The 22273-nt window shown below is 40.0% G+C and overlaps 1 protein-coding gene across 1 annotated transcript; it reads right to left on the bottom strand.

Annotated features, from left to right (window-relative positions):
- Nucleotides 1-234: 234 nt before the first annotated feature.
- On the bottom strand, nt 235-8916 carry LOC133933052 (agouti-signaling protein-like). Its single transcript, XM_062380006.1, has 3 exons — nt 8696-8916; nt 1257-1327; nt 235-1003 (listed from the first exon to the last, which is right to left on the bottom strand). Exons 1-3 carry the CDS (start codon nt 8820-8822, stop codon nt 797-799), a joined length of 405 nt encoding a protein of 134 aa, XP_062235990.1. The 5' UTR covers nt 8823-8916; the 3' UTR covers nt 235-796.
- Between the last annotated feature and the right edge of the window lie 13357 nt (nt 8917-22273).

Here is a 22273-nt window from a genome sequence, read left to right as displayed (position 1 = left end):
AACTGACAATCATATATATATTTAAACTATATTTATTTATAAGTATAGGAGGAGATGACGAAAAAAAATGTGAAAGATCCACTGGAGAGCCAGTTTGTCCATTCTGGGCTACTGTAGAAACATGGCAGTGTGACATGGCTGACTGTGGAAGAGGACCGTCTCCTGATATAAACATAAAGAGTCCATTCTAAGGTGGACTCTTTCTAAGGTCATGGACGCACGATTCTTGGTTTCATGTGGTTGTACAATCTGATGAAAGTATAATTATTAAAATATATTCAATTTCTGCCAATAGATCCACCCTGAATCCTACACACTGCACCTTTAAATAATACACTTCATTTAAACCCACAATTACATCTTCTTTTTAAAACATCAGGACCCAAAATAAGAATAAATACAGATACATGTACATGCATATCAATTCATTTGTTAAATATTTAAGACAAGACTTAATTTCAAATGATCACATATTATTGAATACATTCATAACATACAATAAGGAAACACAGATTATTCAGCTCCACTATGTACATCAAACTGTGCTACAACTATACCTCTACCCTTAAGTTTTTAAACTATAAGTTTCACTCCTGTGGCCCAAAAGCTGGAATTACGCACATTCATATTTTTAGCTCATGCATTCTGTAGATGCACCTAACACTGACTTTACCAGTAACTCAATGATAAGCAGTCTGCTAGAGGGTTCCACAGCTGCCTCTTCCTTATGTCAGCAAAGCATCCAAAACGCTCCCAATCTGCCCAGACCCCGATCACTGCTGCCCGCCGCTCGGTTTTATGTTTTCTTCACCGAGTGTTTTCTCCGGCAGAAGCAGATGGTGTTGAAGAAGCGGCAGTGGCAAATGTGGTGTCTCACACAGCAGCCAGACTGGGGTAGGCAGCTTTGTCCGAGCTGAGCGCACATGATGGGCTTCACAGGTCTGGGTACCCCTTTGGATGGAGGAGGACGGCCATGTTGAGAATTGTGACCCGCTTTGCGTTTCTGGAAGGTGAGGAGAAGAGAGAGAGAGAGGGAGAGAGAGAGAGAGAGAGAGAGAGAGAGAGAGAGAGAGAGAGAAAGAGAACATTAACTTCAACTTCAAAGACTGGAGAGGCAAAGTTATATATTCTCACCCTTATCCTTTCAATAACAACTTTTTTTATGCTTGAATCTGTGATAGTAGCATATTTGACGGAGGCCTCATTTTCTTAATGCACATGAACAATAGAGGAGGAACTGCAGCCCTCCAGCTTACCGGCACACTCTGCCGTTCATACTGCCCCCTCCTCGCGAACAGCGGCCTCTGTCTGACGTGGTTCGAAGACCCTGTTGAAAAAACATCAACACCATGTGGTTAGGTAAAAGAATTACAGAAAAATGCTTTTCCGCTTATCTGCCGTCACAATTAGTTTGTATCTTATATATATACATTTACATGATACACTCAGTACAAAGTGTTATCTGTTGTTAAAGAAATAAATCACTGGAAAAACAGAGTGATTAAGCTAAACAATTGGTTTGAACCAGACTGCGTAAAAATGGACAATTCTCCAAAAGTGAAGCCAAATCTTCTTTATTTTTCCACTGGTGCCTGGCAGCATTATAGGTGAAAAAAAACCCTCCATCCGTCAGGTGATAGGACAGGGACAGGGACAAAACTAAAACTCAAATACAGTTTTCTTAAAAGTAGTCTTATTAAAGGTAAGTTGAGGTTTGTCAAAGTGTAAATGTATCCAGTAAGTTAGTTTGAATCATGTATTTGCTGATTGACAATCAAGACTTTTATACGCCGGCACCACACCACGATCACTACTGCTTAGACTCTGGAAGTGGAGACGTGCGGTAGGTCTCTATATGCAGTCTATGGTTTGAACAGTCAACTTTGAGTTTCATTGGCAGAGAGTTACTTTTACTATCCTGCGCTTTCTCTCCGCAGACACATCTCTAATTCAATTGATCTTACTGCAGCTGACACAGACGTGAATGAGCTTCAGACTGATCATTTTACATCTAAATCCGGCTGAAACCACAGCTGTCGTCTCAAGAGTCTGCTGATTCTGACAGACGACGTCATAATTACAAAATCAGGATTACAGCAGAGCAGTGAATGATGGGTAACAGGTCATCATAATGTGCTGCGTTTCAGTCACTGTTTCACACTTCTATTGATCGTGGACAGAAATAGAAAAGCATGTGAATGAGAAGCTTTATTTTGAAGTTGTCTGTACGAAAATACTGAGAGAGACTAAGCAAAAAGAGAAAAGAATGATAGACAGGATGCATATGATGCCATGACATCTTGAATATGTTAGTCAACATATTGCATAATGTAGTGAGATTTAGAAACCTCAAAGAGGTATAACATATATCATAAGACAACAAAACATGCAATTTATTTCTACTTAGATTTATGTCCATTCCTTCTCTGTCCTCCAGAGGTCCTTGTGTGTTGTAATACTGGCCGGCTGTGTTTCATTTAGCTTGTTGACAGGCATTGAAATGTATATTGAGTCTGTCTCTGTGTGTGCGTGTGTGTGTGTTTTGGGGGGTTTGTGACAAGATAATGAAAATTGCCCACAGGCAGCCAGTTCAAGAGCAGAGGGGAGAGTGAGTGAGGTGCCTTGGGGCCTCGCTACCGATTGTAAGGCTTTATTACCTCTAATTTATTGCTCTGTCAAATGCTTGATGGATTAATCCCAACAAAATGTTTAAGTGCCATAATATATAATTAACTAAAGAGGTGCAGATAGCAGGGAAGGTCGGCTTCGAGCAGTATTGAGAAGCGGTTTGCTTAAACTCTTTTGAATGGGTTCCAGTGACTACGACGAGTATTAGAGACATTTAAAGGGGAAAAAAATCGGTGATCACGAGAATAAAGCTGCAATATTGCGAGGGCAAAGTCGTTATATGACAAATATAAGCACAGTTTTTTTCTCACTGCCTATTTCCTAAAAAATTTCTATATTCTTGTAACATCATGACTTTTTTTGTAAAATCATTCAAATCTGATGGTATCCTTGTAATATAACAACCTTGTATTAAATCTCATAACTTTATAACTTGTAACATTACAACTTTCTTACCAATTAATGACTTTATTCTGGGTATATTAAGTTTCACTCTATCCCCGAATCTTTTCCTTCAGCATTATCCATCAAAACATTGGGACAATTGGTTTTCCAAACAATTGGAATTTCGACTGTATAAAATATTTGACCGTGTGATCTAACCAGTGACCCGTCATTGTGGTTAAGTCTGTGGTCCACTCAATCAGGATTACACTCAGATGGAACCAGAATTTAGGCTACATGTCATATTGAGGCCCACTGACAGCATACTGATCAAAAATCACCAGTGCTGTTAAACCTCAGACCCGCACAGCTTTCCAACCAATAATCAGAGAAAACCGCTATATTACATTAACAAAAGATACCTATCTCGAGCACTGTATAAGTCAAAACCAAACACGAAACCAACTTATTTGCCATCTGGCCCTAAACCATGAATATAAATTGGTGTCTCTTTACTGTCAGAGATACGGACCAGACACATATCCAGACCAGATACAGACTCAGTGACCACTGTCTAACCATAAAGGAAGGATGACACAACAAGTCCTGGCTACCAACAGAGGAAAGAGTCTGTGGTCATATATAATAATATCAGAGTGGACAACTTTCGGAAACATGAATTGTTAATCCTGATCTTCAGAGGACAAAACATTGACCCATGCAGACTTATTCTAACCTTAACGGTAGTTAGTATAATTCCCTAATCCTAAACCTCACATTTCTCCGACCTAAATGTATGGAGACTTGCCTTTTGTCCTCATTAGGAAGGCAAGTCCACATGATGATGCATGATTGTGTAAACACATACAGGTCCCCACAACTTGAGTAATACCTGGACAACACACACGCACGCTCAAGGATTTGCACAGCTATGCTAGGTAGGAATTTGCATTGACTTTCGATCATTGTGCACTCCATGACCAAAACCTTATCCCTAACCGCAACTTACATCTTAGCTCTAATTAACGGTCCCCATGAGGAATACAATATGAAAAAAAGAGGAAAAACTAAATAGACTCATCCTGAACAATTAGTTATATTGTTGAGATTTCTCCGAGATGGTCTCAATGTGGAACACAGAACAATAATAAAGAATGTGCACTTTGGTGATATTGTGATCCGACTTGGCGGATGTGTCGCAATCAGAAGCAGGGAAGCCTCGAAGCAAACTGGCAGACATGTTTTCAGGGGGTCGAGGCAGAAATGAGTTTCACACTTTCTAGTTGACTTCAAACATATTCATACTAATTCCCACACCCAATCAAATAACAGAGAGGTGGAGGATGAAGCGATACAAGCAAATACACTTCGGATGTGCATGAGCAAAGCTGAATCCCAAAATGAAGAGAGATGTGAGAGTCAGGAGGAAGGAGTGTTGTTTAATATTTAATTCATCCATGTCTAATCATATATCTCTTCATGAAGACACTGGAGAGCACTGATAAATGCTATGTTCAGCTCTAACACACTTGGCAATGAGGCATCAACCAGGAGGGACAGCAGCAGACATATGGCGACTCTTTATCTGAAACAGAGACATAAACAGAGAAATTGGTGAGGGAGCAAAAAAAAAGGCTTTTTATTTAATTTTACCCTTAACTGTTCACGATGGACCATCGTTCAATTCAATATATTTATTTCATTTTACTTCAATAAATATATTTGGATCGATTTTTTTTATTATTGTAAGTGCAGTGCTGGTTGAAACAAAGTGTCAGAGAGAGTTACACATCCACGTCCTAACACCTCAAACAAATCATCATGTGTTCATGCGCCCCCCCCCCCCCCCCCCATACACATTCTGCAGATTACATAGCTCACACTTTAGCTTTGAGAATTAAAAAAACAATTCCTTGATGAAACAGGAACTGTGGGTGGCAACTCTCACCAATGACTGTATTAAGACAGATGGCAGAAAGCTTAGGCAGCAGAACATCTTGGCTAGGTTTAGGAGAAGATAGTAGTTTCACGAGTAAACTTCATCAATGTAGCAGGAAACGTAGTTGTTCTACATGTGTAAAAATAAAAAAAAATAGCTATTTCGTGTATGAAAATTATTTGTTTGTTTCCATTGTATTTGTATAAATATAAATAATATATGTTCAAAGTTAAATTGGTCTTCTTTTATCCTAAAACCAAACATATCAGAAATAATAATTTGAGTGATAAGAAGTACTCTAAAAAGGGTGTGTGGTTTATTACATATTGCGACCAGCCACCAGGGGCTTTATTATTATGAGCCGTCATGTGATCCATCTTAATAAACAGTCAATGGTTCTCAAATGCATGCCTGCTCATGTCTGGAATTGATAAACTGTCTCTGACTGTGTAGATAGTTAACACTTAGATCAAGCTACTTCATAAACCAGCCTTTAGTTGGGAGGCAAGCAGTCTCTTTTTGACAGTTGACATTACACACATTGACTGTATATTCTAAATAATCAGCCAAACTAATATATCTAGACACCAGTGCTTTATCAAGGCAAAAAAAGATTTTTATCATATAACGACAAGTATTTGAAGGCACTATCAAATATGAATATTTGTACTCACCATCTGTTTTGTCTTTGTGTAACACAGCAGAAAATGTTATCGGCCCACCTCAACTCATCCGTCCACTGCTGGAAGCCGTCCATGGTTATTTATATTGTGCTATAGCAGTTCTATTTTACATGCTTTCTGCTACATGGGTTAAGTTTTACTTGTAAACCTACATTCACCCTTTGTTGATAACTGGTCAGAACCCTCACCTTTTCACTTTATTTATTTATTTTTTACTCATAACTTGTGATCTGAGTGAACTTTGACAACTGATATACAGATCAAAGAGAGTCAAGACAATGGACAATGGACTCACTCGAATTTTTGAAGTTGTAGCAGACAAAAAAACTAAAAAAAAAATGTCATTAGACCATTGCAAAATTTTACCAATTTACTCCAAATCATTTTATTAAAATTTGTGTTATTGTTGGGTTGAAACTTGACCTGAACATCTGGGAAACCCCGAATGATACTTTGCAACATGCAGGCTATCCATGTAAACAGTTGTTGCTGAATGTTTTCCAGTGATTCCAAAAATGTATATCTCTGCACTTTCTTCCAGTCAGATCTTAATTGTCCATAGTATTAATAGAGTTCTATAACATCTAGAAGTTATTTGCTCCTGCACTGCATCCTGTCTTTCATCCTTATTTACCTTATTACACCAACGAACACCAACATCTTCAATTCATCTATTTTACTTTTATGCACCCAAACCAGTTTCAAGTGGGATTAGCCCAGACCTACTCGTTTTCCTGTTTAATAATCTTACTGGTTTGTGACGTCAGAAATGAATCCAGGAAGGCTTAAAACAAATCAAGCATTTCAACATGGGCGATTACTTGATTTTTAGAACGATGTGGCACAGGTGGAGACGAAGAACCAGAGAGAGAGCCGCAGGAAATCAGAACATTTGCTTGGAAAACAAGAGCGTTAACGTACCATGGACATATACATGGTCTGTGGTAAAGTGGTGTGTGATGCAGAATCGAGCAGTGATTCTGCATCGCAAATCTAGAAGCTGTGGTACAATGATGTTGAGCAGCGTTGGACTGACAGTATTTTAGTCCAATAAGGGTACACCCAGGGGTTGGTGGTAATCATAATTTATAGGGTGGGTGTTAAGGCAGTGCTGCCCCTTTCAACCACCCCTGTGGAGCCACCAATGCCCCTTAAATCAATATGATGTACTTGTATTGAGGATATTATATATGCACTATTACACCACTTGTCAGTAGTTATTACTACACTATTGCACCAGCACTAAGTAGCGATTACATTACTTTTACAGCAGTAGTAAGTAATTATTACTACACTATTACACAAGTACACAGAAGCCATTACAACACTATTACACTAGTACTCAGTAGCCATTACTACAAATTAGACCAGTACTCAGAATCCATTACACCAGTAATCAGAAGCCATTACTGCATAAGTAGACCAGTACTCAGAAACCATTACTGCACAGTTACACCATTACTCAGAAGCCATTACTGCACTATTAAACCAGTACTTTACCTCAGGACTGAAGTAATGTAGTATAGTCATAACTATATACACTATTAAATAAACACTCAGCACTCATTACTACATTTACACAGCAGACATTATGACATGTTGCAGCAGGATAAGCACAGGTGTAAATAGCTAAATTATTTACTGGCACTGATGAATAGGATAGAGTCATATTTAATGTTATCAGAAGAACCTGGGCCAAGTCAAAGTGTCTGCTGTGAAAAAGCTCAAATACATCATTACTCAGTATTGATGGGTCGGACCACACCCAACTGAAAACTTTTGATCTCGATTACACACCTGAAAAGTTTTGTGACTTCAACTTGCACAGTTGTAAAGCACAACTCAGTGTCAACCTGTGTCCACAGAGCACAGACAGACAGACAGACAGACAGACATATAAACACCTGCCATTTTCCTCAAAACCACCCGTGTGGTAGTTCCAACTACAGTAAGTGTCTCCAGGACCACATTATGTCATAACGAGAAACAGAAACACGTGCAGTCTCTCTCACGTTCTCTCTCGCACACACAAACACACATACACACACACACACACACACAAGGTGAAAGTAATAGCAGCCCCGCAGTCTTCACTGGTAATAAGCAACTGGTGAGGCTGAGAGTACACATTCAAAGAATTGCAAAAATTATGAAATTTTGCTCCGAGGGCCAAACTTCAGAAGTTCATAACTGAGAGATTATTGGAGTAGAGCTGTAGGATATTGAAAGGTCCAATGAATTTTACCCATGACATGAACGTGGAGGTCAAAGGTGAGTTGGTATAGAACGACGCAAACCTTAATGGAGCATTTATTCTTTATAATGTATGATCCAGTAGACTTGCAAGAGTTGAGCAACAGATCACATACTGTATGTTTCCTTGCAGCCTGACCAAGCTAATTTGATATACAGTACAATAATGATGTATATAATAGATTTGTTTTCTTTTTCATTTAAGATGAGCCGAACGACTGGCTTGCAAACTCAGGCATGTGTAACAGATTGTACATATTGTACATATAGAGGAGGTCCCTATGGAGAACTGGGCCCAGTGCAAATTCATAAAAACAAAGGATTTCAGGATCTATTCAAAACATGTTTAAGAACAAGAGCAACTTTTAATTAAAAAAATATTTATATTCATTTATATTTTCTACATGTATAATCCAATATTATTTATATATTATATTTATATTATAGCCTATATATTTAGACTTAGTCCATCCTTTCAAATGCCTGCAGTCACGTGTTGAGGCTTTTTAATCTTTTTAATTTAATTTTAGTTTGCAGAATTGGAGAAATTAGATATGAAGAAAGTATCATAGATATACACGACAGGTAGATTTGATCATAGTAGTGTAAGCTATTTTATTTAGTGGTTTAATTTTATTCTGTGGCTTTATTGTAGTTTCAACAATTGATAAATGACAGTTTGCATGTGGTTTACAGTCAATATTCTATGCGTAATGAACGCGTAGATGATGCGCATAGATGATTAATTGATCAGCATGTTCTGGAAACAAAGAGGGCCAGTGATCCACTGGGACCATTAAACACTTACCTGTGCTCTGGGAGGTCTTGGTCTTAGTGCTGGATGCGGTTTGTTGCAGCTCGTCGCGGCCGAACAGTCCGGCGTGGACCAGGCACACATGCACGAGGACGCAAAGACACAGGAGCGACACCTTCATCCTCACTTCCTCTGTCTCTCTCCTCCGATGCCACAAGACGAGTCCGGCTGCTGTGGGGGAGTGAGTGTGTTGAGCCGGTACACGGGGTTCAAAATCCTACTGGTGTTTTTGATGTCTTGTTCTCTGTCTCTGCTTCTCACTCCACTCCGACTTTAATTTATTTGAGAGGCAGGCTTACACATGTAGGAGTGAGTGCACGCCCCTCTTTGTCCTCACGCCTCTCCGCATCATAAACACCGGGGACCTACATGGTTTCTTTTCACACATATTCTAACAATTTATTTTGTAAATATGAACTTTGTGTATATCAACAAGTTATAAGTAACTTGCAATACTGAAGTGTAAAGAAGATAAAACAAAATATAGAAATATAGAATAATATGCATTAAACTAAACTAATATATACAGTCTAAAGACAGGAAAAAAATTGCATTGTGAGAATATGTAGTGAATGGATTGCACATGAACAGTTGATATTGCACAGACAGATGAATATAGCACAGTGAATATTGCACAGTTGTTAAAGTGCAGTCAATAATGGTGGTGAGGGTAGTTTTTACTGGGAGCTGAGCTGGTTGTACAGTCTTACTGCTGCAGGAAGGAACCCATCTCTGATACAGAAGGAGCTGCCCAGTACTGTGATGGTGCCCTGCAGGGGGTGGGACTGGTTGTCCATCAGAGAGGACGGCTTCGCCATCATCCTCCTCGGCCCCACCACCTTCACTGAGTCAAACAGGTATCCCAGGAGCGAGCTGGAGTACCCCCAGGTACTTATAGTTAGTCACTAGCTTGATGTCTGTTCCCAGGATGTTCATCGGTGTCGGGGGGAGTGTTATGAATATTATTATTAATAACAGATAGGATTATCCATAGACATACAAACATATATACATACAAACATATACGCACACATAGCACATGCATACACATTAACATACATGCATACACATACATACATGCAAACATACATATATACAATCAAACTTAGATATTTACATACATACATATTCAGTGAATATAACATTTTACAGCCTTAAAAACAATAAGTGCATCATTTACATATGCATTCACTATATATACTCATCATAACCAACTTGTCCTTCTAACACTTCCTCTGACATCGCATTCACAGTGCAACTACCCTGGATCTCAAACACTACAGCATGGCTGTATGTCAGGCAGTTTTAAAACCCATAATCATAACCACATATGTAGCCCAAATTACACAAAATGATGCTTAGATGCTTAGATCGAAAATACATTAGAAAAGAAACAGCAGTGGTGAAAGAGCAGCGATTCATTTTCTCTCTGATGACCTGGTGGAGCTGTTATTGACAGTAAAGTTGCTTTCCAATATGAACTGAACTCCAGATGATCACCTGAAATCGTTCAAAGGGGCTGAGAATGTAAATGTACAAGTCAGTTGCTGTGAACATCTCTTACCAGCTCCTTTGTAAAAGCTCCAGGTGATGTCAGATTGAGTTTATGTGAGACAACAGAGGAGGAGACTGCGGAGAACAGACTGGTTTTGTCTGAGAATCTCTTGCTTCTTCATATGTGAAAGGCAAACAAAATTGTGTTTGTGTGGACATAGCAAAGCGATGATAAACCATTATCATGGCCCTTAGGTTTTATCATCCAACTCAACTGGTGAGAAAACGTTTGCTTGTCACAAAACAAGTCACATTTGATTGATTTGTGTTTCAGGGCTACCTTGTTGCTCTTTGAAACTTTTTTATTGGCAAGGTGCTTTGCCATGTTGGACATATTTCCCTTTGGATTGAGTGGGTTTCCGTCATCTCTCACAGACGGGCTTTGTGTTTTCTTTGACCGTCTTACATTTGCTTCTACAATTAATCTGTGGACGGTCTGCAGGAGAGCTGGTATTAGGAGCCGTGCTTCTCATCCTGTTGTCGCCGGAAAATCTAAAACAGTCGGCACTAACACCATGCCTGCAGGGAGTGGAACCAGACCAAAGCACACCCACAGAATAACACACTGCGCTGCTGTTGCAAATTGATGGAACTCATAGGAAATACGTCTGTTAAACACTATTATTCTTAGGGCACCATTACTGGTAAAACGGGGTATTTACTATTTTTAAAGTCAGGGTATTTTAAGGCAGGCTTTTTCTGGTGTCTACTCTGGGCAGCACTAGCCCTTTGTCACCCACCCAGTGAGTCCATTCAGTGATCAAGACCCTCAGGACTTTTTCCTGTTCCTGTCCTCAATGTGTCCTAATATAAAACTTGTAAACTCTCTCTCAAGATCCTGGGTGTGGGCCCCACTGTGGGGATCCACAAGCCACTGTCTCGAAAGTAAGTGCAGCCCATGGCAGCTAATGCACCTCTATATTTTCTCCAGCCATCACTGGATGCACATGCCTGAGAACTATTGGTACAAGATTCTCAAAGTCCTCTTAAGATGTTTTAGGATCATAAGAGTTTAAGAGTAAATAATCTCACATTGAGATACTTCAAACGATTTCTAGACACAAATGATAAACCAAGTGGCAAAAAGGAAAGAAAAGGATTAGCTTTCAAATTAACATTTACAAATGTATCCTTGGTATGTCTATGGTGGATCATAAATGTATATTAATTAGAGATACAGGCAACAGGTTGGTCTTGGCATGGATTCATCTGCCCTACAGCAGGAAGGAAGTTGTATAATTGCCAAGTGCTGCTAACGTCAGACTAACTTAACCTTTGTTGACAATGAACAAAATTAATTACCCTCAATAGCACCTTCACCTTTTGACATAAAAATTGGAGGCGGTCCTACTTTTTTGTTCATTACAAAATATGTCACCATATTCTCATAACTCACTAAAAACAGCTTCACTGCCTGGTGCCCTGGTTACTTCAAAAATAACAAATAGAATGATTTATTAGTAATGAATTGTACTATATGGTCGCTTATCTCATTTCACGAGAATATCATCCTAGGAACCCATGAGTCTGGATTGAGCAGGTCAAATTTGAGTTAACACAGAAAACAAATTATTGTAATATATTTCTGAACTCAACTTCATTTTATGGTGGAATTTGCTTTTCAGTTGAAAAAAACACATCAAACACAGTCATCTTGAGGTGTGTCTTAAAAGGAATCAAGAGAGTCAGCCTCTCTAACGGCCTCTGGCAGAATATTCCAGAAACAAGGAACGGTTTCAGAAAAACCCTTGTTTTTTCCACACAAATAACACACAGCGTAAAAGTGTCATGGTGGGGGCATTTGAGGGGTCAGGTGGTGCTCTTGGTTGACCAGTTCTTGGATATATGCAGGATTGATGTTATGGAGAGATTAGTACATGATTAAGATGCAACGATAGGGCTGATGTGTCCCATGTGAGACAGTAGCCCGAGGTAGGTGGAGTTAGATTAGTCATGGATGTACTTGAATGACTCTTTCTAGATCAGAGTGAGAGGAAATGTCAGTTTTGGGATTGATTCTGAGTTGGTAAAGGTTGGATCTGACGATTGAATTTAGCTGCCTGTTGAAACTATCAAGAACCCCACCCAGGTTCCTAGCACTTTCTCTGATGTGCAGAGAAAGATCCTGGGAAATAACAATGATTCGATGTAAGGGACCAAAGAGTAATTATTGTCCTCAAGTAACTGAACTGCATGTGCCACCAATCTTTAATATGTTGGATACAGTTTTGTAATTGAGTTACATCAGTTTGATCTTGGGGATGGAGAGGAAGTTAGGAAACGTCCTGTAGCAGTGAAAGCTTCTTCCAAATGCAAAGAAAAAAAGGGGGGCCTAAAATGGAACCTTGCGAAACCCCACATTAATGATTTACATGTGTGGATAATGAGTTTCCAATGGAAGCAGTGAAGTGTCTGTTTCAGTTGTGGATAATGTGAAATATTTGACCTGATACTGTTAATTGAACACAAAAGCAGGATAATTTGAATAACCCTATAGATTGCTGTGTGTATCCTCTATGCTGGAGTCTATGACTGTAGCACCCAATGTAACCAGGGAGTCCAGAAAATGTTCATCATCGCTGATCTGGTAGAGAGTGGAGATTCATTCCTGCAGTTCAACCATGGTTTGGGCAAAAGAGAGACAGCTGACAACACATGGAGAGAGGTGAGGTGGGCTGGGGAAACAGAATACAACTACGGCTGTGGCTAACTCGTAATGTTATGTTAATAAGCATGTTTATACAGTGTGTGTCTCTATGGCATGTTCGTTAGAAAAAATAGGTTCGGATATGTCACCTTTGTCAGGCGGAATTCAGAAACCCACTGAAAGCCACCATGCAGTGTGTTAGTCTATGTAATATACACTGTAAGATATTTTCAGCTTTCTGAACATTTTGCACAGATTTAGGTACATTTTATGTTAAAAGGTTTTTCTTTTATTCTTAATTTCTCAGCAGCAGCCTTCAGCCTTTTGTACAGATAGTTCCACATGCAAACGATCCTAACTAATATAACAGGGCTTGACTTTGCAAGTGTTTCACTGATTGTGACCAAAATTTGATTTATGTAGATTCCAGCAATTTTTTCATATTTAACGTTTTACAAAATTCAGCCAAAGCATTTGTTTAATTTAAAAAGAAATTTCTTATAGACTGCTGGCTGAGCTCAAAGCAATGACCCACTTCAAAAGGCCAGTGACGTCTGTTGAGATATCTATGTTTCTCTGTATCTTGTGACTATATTTTACCTATATCCTGTGAATAAATATTAGCTGCATAATCTAGATAATCAATAATGCTTATGCTACAACTGTTTCTTTTCTTGGGATGATGTCTATCTTTTTGACAAAGACACAGGGTTTGCACAACAAGCACATGTTCTCAGGAAGAGAGAGGTCATGCCAGAATTAATACAAAGAGGTGTTTCATGAAACGTGGTGAGAAAAAGATATGAAATCCTCCTCTCTGTCTAATCTGTCTCTCTCCGATGTGGCAGGCTCCCTGTTGGCCAAGGCCACAGTAGTGGGACACCTGGTCAGTTGAAAGTGATGTGCTTGCAAAAAACTGCACTTTGAGGAAACAGTATACATCTGGCCAATAACTGAATTCTCTCAAAGAAAAAGAACCGCCTCTGTGCTGCCCCCTGTGTCTGTATAAATACTGTGGACTTAGGATGTGGGGGGCTTCTTCTCGACATGATCCAATGAACCTGGTGACGTGTCCGGCAGAACCCCAGAGACTCTCTGTAAGTATTTCATTGATTTACAATAAATGTTCAATTTCCAGAACTTCATGTATAAGTGTCTAATTATTCCTTCTCAAATCCTGGATCAACAAATACGCTTGTCCAATCGCCGGAGGCGAGGTCAAATTAAGTGCCTGGCGACGACACGTCCTGTGTCGGAAAAGACTGACATTTTGTGAATTTGGATTTAATTGGCGTGTGAAAGAAAAATATGATTTGGGTGCGGCGGAGTTCAGACATTGACGTTGGAAAGATGCACAGGTTCACAAAGCTCCAATCATAAAAATAATAATCGTTATTAAATCAAAGTACAAAACATTCAGCTGCAGCTGTTAATTTTTAACCGGTTTTGAGAGTCGCTGTCGTAAGTTAAAATAACAAACTTGGTCGACAGTTTGAATATCGTCTGTCACTAATGAAACTTGGCTGCTGTCGGTTTGTGTGCGCTCTGCGTGCCGTTGTCAGTACTTGTCAGAGTTTGTGAGAGAAGAACCTTCACTCTGCAGCAATACTGTAAAACCAGGAGTGAACTGTAATTCTCCAGTCACAACGAAGTGAGAGATAATTAAAAACAAATAGTTCAGTCTACATCTGAGTCATTTGAATAGAACAGATACACACACTGTAAAATCTAAATCTAAATCGTGTAAATATTATAATAAGAAAATAGATCTACAGACTTGCATCTAAAACATCTGTCTGTAACAAACTGTTGGCTTCATTAGCATGTCTATTGTAAATAACACAAAGAAGTGCAGTAGCAAGTTGTGAGCGATTTGGACATGTGATGCATTAAATAATAATAAAATTGGCATAAACAGGAGACAGTGTCACAGAGCAGTCAGTCTGTGGACCGAGTTCAACATGTCTTCTTCTAAGACCTCAGATAAACTACAGCAGTGGTAGACAACTGGTTCAAACCGCAAAGCAGATCATATTGAGAATCCGATTATTTTTTGCTTAACACCGTATCGGACTGACGCAAAGAGACAGACTGCGACTGCACTGAGGCAATTTGGCAATTTGTCTTCAAAGTAATAGCACAACCTTTGTTTTGTTCTCCCAATGCTTAATACCAAGAAGAATTGCAGAGCTTTAATATGTAAACATTTTTAATTTGGGTCTGAAGATTGTGTAGGTGGCCTAATGAGCAATCTCTGAAATGGCCAATGTATGAAACAAATATTGACAGCTCAGTAAAACATATACATTTATAAACAATATAGATTTTATTTTATGAAAAACATTGCGAATAACATTTTGATTGCAGATGAACCATGTACGAAGAACATACATATTTGTATTTTCACTCCGCAGCATACCCAGCATACACATAAACAATATAAAGTGGCAGTATATTGTGTGAGGAGGTCTTACAAGTGACAGGGAATAATTCTGAAGTAGCTCCGGATCAATAACACAGGTCAAGAGAACTGCCCATTACAAACAGGCAGATTTAGAGCGAGCACTGTACTAGTGATATACAAATAAGTTGCTTTACTGTATCTCTATGAATGTTTTCACCTGAGTCCTATATTTTCTATCTGGATATTTTGTCTTCAAGATATTAACCTACACATCCACCTGAATATTGATCGATAGTGTTACTCTGACTGTCCCTAGACTCTAACAGTAAGTGCTTGTGACGGCAAATGTAATCTACTCTGTTATGTATGTATTCTGTTTTGTTGATACATCACAATGTTTGTTCAATATAGAATTTGGGTAAATAAGATGTTTCTTTATCGGAAGTCTGAAGAAGAGCCTCTTACTCGAAACGTAACTGGTAAATAAATCTTTTATCTTTTTCTCTCTTCAGACATTTTCCCTTGAAACCCGTCATTTGCCCCCCGATTCACGACCAAAATCCCAAACTGCCCCACGGTGACACCAATGTCTCCAGTCTCCCCTGGAGGTGAATCCATGCTGTGGGGCCTTCCTCGCCGGTTTCCTCCTGAACAAATGTGATTCCACCTACTGCGGTCAGGCCAACCATTCTCTTGCCATGTGTTCTCTCCGTCAAAAAGCAGTGGGAATGCTGGTGAGCACAACTTTCTCATCCAATACAATGACCTGCTCCTCTCTGATGGAATGTCAGTCAATGCCCTTATCTGCCCTAATGGAATCTGGGGCAGATGAAAATTTGACAAAACTCTAAATAATATACGTTTTATTGTAAGTATAAAGGTATAATACAAATTGTCTTCATTTTTCTATCATCACCCACTCCTTCGTCTGTGGGCCTTTATGTAAATACCCTCCCACCTTTATGCCTCCTGGCATAAAGGTCTTTTTATCAGGACACTATTATCTCATGAGTCTGGAAACTTAAACTTCATGCACTCTTTCCTGAGAAGCGCTGGGGTCCCCATGTCTCAGTTGCCGATATCTAAAAACTAGGACGTTCCTGTGTCTTTCCTGGGACGGATCTGGTTCCATACCATTTGGTACTTGTCCAAGGTAAGCCAACATAAAATCTTAATGCAGATTTATTTCAGCCATGTCTTCTTCACTCCCTCTTGGTGCTGTTTTTTGTTTCAACAGACAAATCCTTGCATCTATATTGTCTTTCAATGTTTTAGGAAGATCTCTGATAAAACCAAATATCCATACCTTTCATTAACTCAGCTTTTGAGTCCATCAGACTGTCTTCTCAAAGATGGCTCTGAGGGACATGTACCATCTGGCTTGGAAACAGAGAGAAGATTAATGTATGACACCCACTCTGCACCCCGGCTGTCTGCCAGATGCTTGTCAGCTGTGGGCTCGGAGACTTCCTTATCCTCTTTGTTTTCATCTACCTATAGATAAAATCCTTATTTTCTCTCCAGGAAAACCTCCAGGAACACTCCCTCCACATCCTTCAAGTGCTGCAAAGGCTCCCTTTGAATAAGTCATTAATCAAAGCTGAGAGGTGTGAATTCGACCCTGAGACAGAGATGAGCTTTCTGGGGTGCATAATTTAGAGCTGGCAGGTGAAGACAGGCATTGGTTGAGTGGCCAAGACAATAGTTCAAGCAGTTTTTTTTGACAGATTTTAGCACATCAGAGATTATAGTTGAGTTTTAGCACAGCATACCCGGCTTGCTCCTCAATCCCTTCTTCTTGGACCCCTGAGGCTGCATTCACTGAACTTTAGAAATGCTTCACAGTGTCTCCTGTCTTTGTCCAATTGGATCTCAACCATCAGTTAATTGTAAGGGGTGGATGACATCGGCATGGGAGAAATACTCTCCCAAAGCTCCATCCCAGAGAAGAATCCCCATCCTCATGCCTTCTTTTTCTTGTCACCCGATCTCATCTGAGCGCAGCTTTGATTTAGATAATTTAGATGTGCTGGATGTACTGGCTGTGAAACTCGCTTTGAGGACCTGGAGACATTTGACACTACGGACGGAAGATAAAAACTAAGAACATTTATTTTTTCTGCTAAACATCTTAACCCACGTCAAGCTTGCTTGTTCGCGTTTACGGTTGATTTTAATTCGCTCAGACCCACTGTCTAAAAATGTTAAACTTGAACCCCCAGGGCAACCAAACACTGCCATCCATCATGTGATATGGCCGCTGTATCCTGGGAGCTTAAACCATTTGAAAAGGAAATGCAATCATACCCGAGTGAATTCAACTGTTTTGGACTGACTCCGTCTGTTCTCAGGTTCTCCGCTGGGGCGCATGTCTGCACCTCCTAAAGCAACACTTCTAGTGACCCACAAAAAGCTTCCCACCAGCCATCTGCTGGTTTGCAGGCTGTTCCTGGTCTCACATTGCAGTGGACTTCGTCTCTGTTCTGGCTGTGTTTCAAGTTAACACTTAAACATCCCATAGTGGATCATTTGTTCAAAGCTGTTTACTTTGTTACGTCCCTAAACTCCAAATGGCCCGTGAGACTTCTGACCTCCTAGTTTATCACAAGGTCCATTTTCTGTCATATGATAGCTGTCTTCAGTGAATCTCACAAGTTTGGAAATCCTTCTGTCAAGTCTGCTGAGCCTCTTTCATCCCCAAACTGTGGACAGTTGAAGCAGAGTGGATATAGGAGGGTGATCAATTAAAACAAAATCAGATGGAGACCGTGGAGTTTCAAGAGGAGAATAAGACTCAAACACACATATGTATGTGGAGCCACATTAATATATACACATGTGTCAACACATAATGTATATAAGGACACAATCAAACCTACACATTATATGTGGTGTATGTGTGATTGTGTGATTGAATAGCTGTAATTATCATAGTATTTTTTTTTTCCTTCAACAGCCCATAAATTCTAGGTCTACTTGCTCCTAACCTGACGATTTTTTTACTTATTAACATCATATAATTATAGCCTGCATGAGATTACGTAACTGACACCTTTCACTGTAATGTCTGTTGAAAATTTATCCGCAGGACAAGTCACAAGTGTCAAAAAGATTTATAGCCTATGAGTTTCATAACCATTTTAACAATCACATGTTATTTTGGAAGAAAGTGGAGGCTACATATCCACTTTGCAATCATCGTAGAAACCTCATGTAGGATATAATTATGTTGAGAAGTTAACAGCACAGCAGTAGTTTTACACCCCTCTGTGTTACGACCAGGATTTTGTTCACTGTGTCCTACCATCGTTTAAATACATTGGTATAGTCTATCTATGTAAAAAAAAAAATCATCCAAAAAAATTAACTTTTTGAAGAAAACGCAACAGAAAAAGGATGAAACTGGCTTCCTTGCTTGCCATACCTCAGCTCCATTAAAAAAACTGTGTGGATACCGTTGGTTCCATACAAATGGCCACACATGTATGCAGATCTGTCAAGGCGTAAGTTTATAAATAAACACTTCTAAAACAACAGCCGATTCTACAGTGCAACTGATTACATGTCTGTACTTCCAACTCTTGTCTGAGCACAAACAAACAATACTGCTACAATATTAGCTCTATAGGTTTATGGGCCAAATTTAACCCTTTAAATTAGTGTGATGAGGAATTGACTTTCTGATCCAATGAAGATCAGAAAAAATATTGGAATGACTTGGGGAAGGAGTTCATTATGAAACAATTGCATTGCTTCAGTTAATCCACAGGATAATTCTGCACAACCAAAAGAGTTTAATTTACTGTCTATTTTTAGCAGAAGTACCAGAAACTTTTCTTCAAGAAAGCCAAACTACAAAGTGCTATAGGTAAGTTCCATATAAGTGCTACATAATTGCTACTATATATATATATATATATATATATATTTTTTTTTTTTTTTTTTTATTATTCAAGGTATAGTAGAAAGAAATGTGTTTTTAGTTTGCGGCGGAAGATGTTTAGACTTGAGTGTTCAGCTCGCAGTGAGGGAGCAACAAGCTGATTGGCAGATACAGAGCGGAGTGAACAGGTTGGTGTGTAACGTTTGACCATGTCCTGGATGTAGACTGGACCGATCCGTTTCAAGTACTTCCGTTTTTTCAAAGGGATGCGGTCAGCCACTGGTAACCAGTGAAGGGAGCAGAGGAGCAGAGTAGTGTGAGTGAATTTAGAAAGGTTAAAGACCTGCTGGATTCTGGATGAGCTGCATATGTCGGATGGCACTAGCAGGGTGACCTGCCAGGAGGGAGTTACAAAAGTCTAGGCGTGAGACGACCAGAGCCTGGACCAGAACCTGCATTGCCTTCGGAGAGAGAAGGGGACGTATTCTCCTGATGTTGTACAGAATGTATCTACAGGAATGTGTTGTTGTAGTAATGTTGGCAGTAAGGGAGAGTTGACTGTCGAGTGTAATACCCAGGTTACTAGCAGTCTGAGTGGGAGCTAACATGGAGTTGTCAAAGGTAATAGTCAGGTTGTGGGTGGCAGAGCCTTTTCCTGGAAGGAAACGTTGTTCAGTCTCAACAAGGTTAATTTCCAGGTGTGTGCGGACCTCCACTGAGTGATGTCGGTCAGACAAGCAGATATTCGTGCTGCTACCTGTGTTTCGAATTGGGGAAAAGAGAGGATTAGTTAGGTGTCATCAGCATAGCTGTGGTAGGAAAAGCCATGTGAGTGAATGACAGAGCCGAGAGAGTTGGTGTACAGAGAGAAGAGGAGGGACCCCAGTAGTGAGAGGACAAGGTTCAGACACAGAGCCTCTCCAAGTTAATCGGTGAGTATCTGTGGAAGAGTAAGGATGCATGAGTGAGAAATAGTCAGGAGATGGGAGGGCTGATAAAACAGAAGAGGCCAGAGAGGAGGGAGAGAGGCAGCCAATGTTGCGACGGACAGGTCCAGAGTCTGTTGATGTGGTAGGGTTGTCAGTTTGAGAGAGTGGGAGAGAGTAAGAGATAAAGAACTGGTCAGACACATGAAGTCGGGTTACAGTGAAGTTAGTTGTTGAGCAGTTTCTGATGAAATATAAACTTTTATTAGACTGCTCCTGTTCTGGTGCAGTGTAACCATGTGGAGACTGACCCCCTGTAGAGAGTGGCATCTTTAACCTTTGATTTGTCTCTTTTCTTTGCACTTGAGGAGCCTTGATATGCAGGTTGCTGACTTGTTGTGCAACTGCTTAAAGATAAGACTGGAAAAGCAAGCAAGAGCTACTGATACATCCAACCGTTCCTCTTGTCAAAGCTATGCCACCAGAACACATGCATTTTCACTGCCTGACAACCGTGACTAACTCGCTATCCCCTGGCTATCGTGTCTGGTTCAAGGGTGTTTGTTTCTCCAGCTCTCCGGCTTGTGATGACTCTTGCAAACGAAGTGGGGATCTGTGACAACAATTTATGCATTTTTCCTTTGACCATGTCTCATCTTTCCACCAAGTTTCATGGCAATCTGTAGTTTTGGCTGCTGACTGAAACACAAACAAAAGGTCAGGGGGTGAAAACAATAACCTCCATGGTGATGATTATAATTCAGGTTTAGTGTTTGGCGTCTAGGCTCCAACTTAATAACTCCCCAATATGATTACACGGGAATGATGGGAGTGATGAGCAAGTACTTACTTAAGTAACCACCGTTGGAGCCTACAGTGGATGCTGGGGTTGTGGAGGAGCTGGAGCAACTGGTAGCAATACTGCAGTAGCAGTGCGAGCAAAGGGGATGATGGGAAATGTCTCTCTGCTTAAATGGACCACCTGATAAACTGGGCATGTATTATATATGGTTGTGTAGAGCAACGTATGTCTCATGATTTATGTCACATGATTGGAGCAGCGCAGCTCGAGTTGGCGGCCTGAACTAGCTCCCAGGCATTGCTCCATTAGTGGACAAGCAGGGAAGCTGAGTGTGTAGTCAGAGACTAGCTCCTTAGGAAGGTTACTCAACAAGCGCAGAACATGTTAAGCACAAGTTTACTCTGCAGCACCCCTCTTCTGGATTGAAACAGCACTGTCCCTTATGAACAGTCACAGGATGGTTCTTTGCGGTGAGCTGAGAGGAGACATAGATGATCCAATAAGAGATTGTATTTGTCAAGTTCAGGCTCCACTGCTGGAAGATGATAAACTAAAGCCTTTTTAAACAACACACATTTCTGAGAGTTGTAATGGCTGTAATTAGGGAGTAAGGATCCATCAACTTGTGATGAATAGCTGGAAGTTATCTGCTTTACTGGAGCCACAGACAAAGAAGTATATGTTTTACTAGGGGAGACTCCAGTAAGTTGAAACTAGAGATGGCTGAGGAACACGATGTGATGATTGAGGCTGCTTGATGGGCGAGACGAGGGAGAAGGAGACTGGTGGTACTTTGTCAGAGGCAGATGAGTTGGAGGCATGTAAAGTGGGGAGAGGCTGGTGGAGATAAAGGAGGCTTGTGTTATTGCATATGGGTGGAAATAATGGCACATGAGAACCAGCTCAGTAAGACGGCAGTTCTGAACTGTATGGTTTATAAAGAACCAAATCGCGGAGTCCTTCAGCAGTCATCTGATTACGAATTAGCATCTCTGGAAAACAGTGACTCCTTTTATTAGGTTAAGATGCGATTTGGCTAATCTGAATGGCTATATTAAATATATATAGGTAAATATATATAGATAAATGACAATGCTGATATCTGATAGTTTACATGGGGGCAACTAAAGCCTGCTCAAATGTGATTGGTCAAACTTTATGCGGTCCATCTACTCCCTTTATTCATTTTGAATTTTAGTACTGTACATGTAGTGTGTCACTGTTTATTATACTATTTCCGTTGTGTTATAAATTAAGTTGGTTTTAGCCTAGTTTAACTTTCACACCTTTCCTTGACCTCATGATGTTTTCCATCCAGGTCAAAGAAAAGTGATTAAGCAAGTCATTTTTACTCTC

The sequence above is a fragment of the Platichthys flesus genome, chromosome 21, assembly GCF_949316205.1.
Source record: "Platichthys flesus chromosome 21, fPlaFle2.1, whole genome shotgun sequence".
In the NCBI taxonomy this organism is placed as follows: Eukaryota; Metazoa; Chordata; class Actinopteri; order Pleuronectiformes; family Pleuronectidae; genus Platichthys; species Platichthys flesus.
This window is presented reverse-complemented; position numbering and strand designations above follow the sequence as displayed.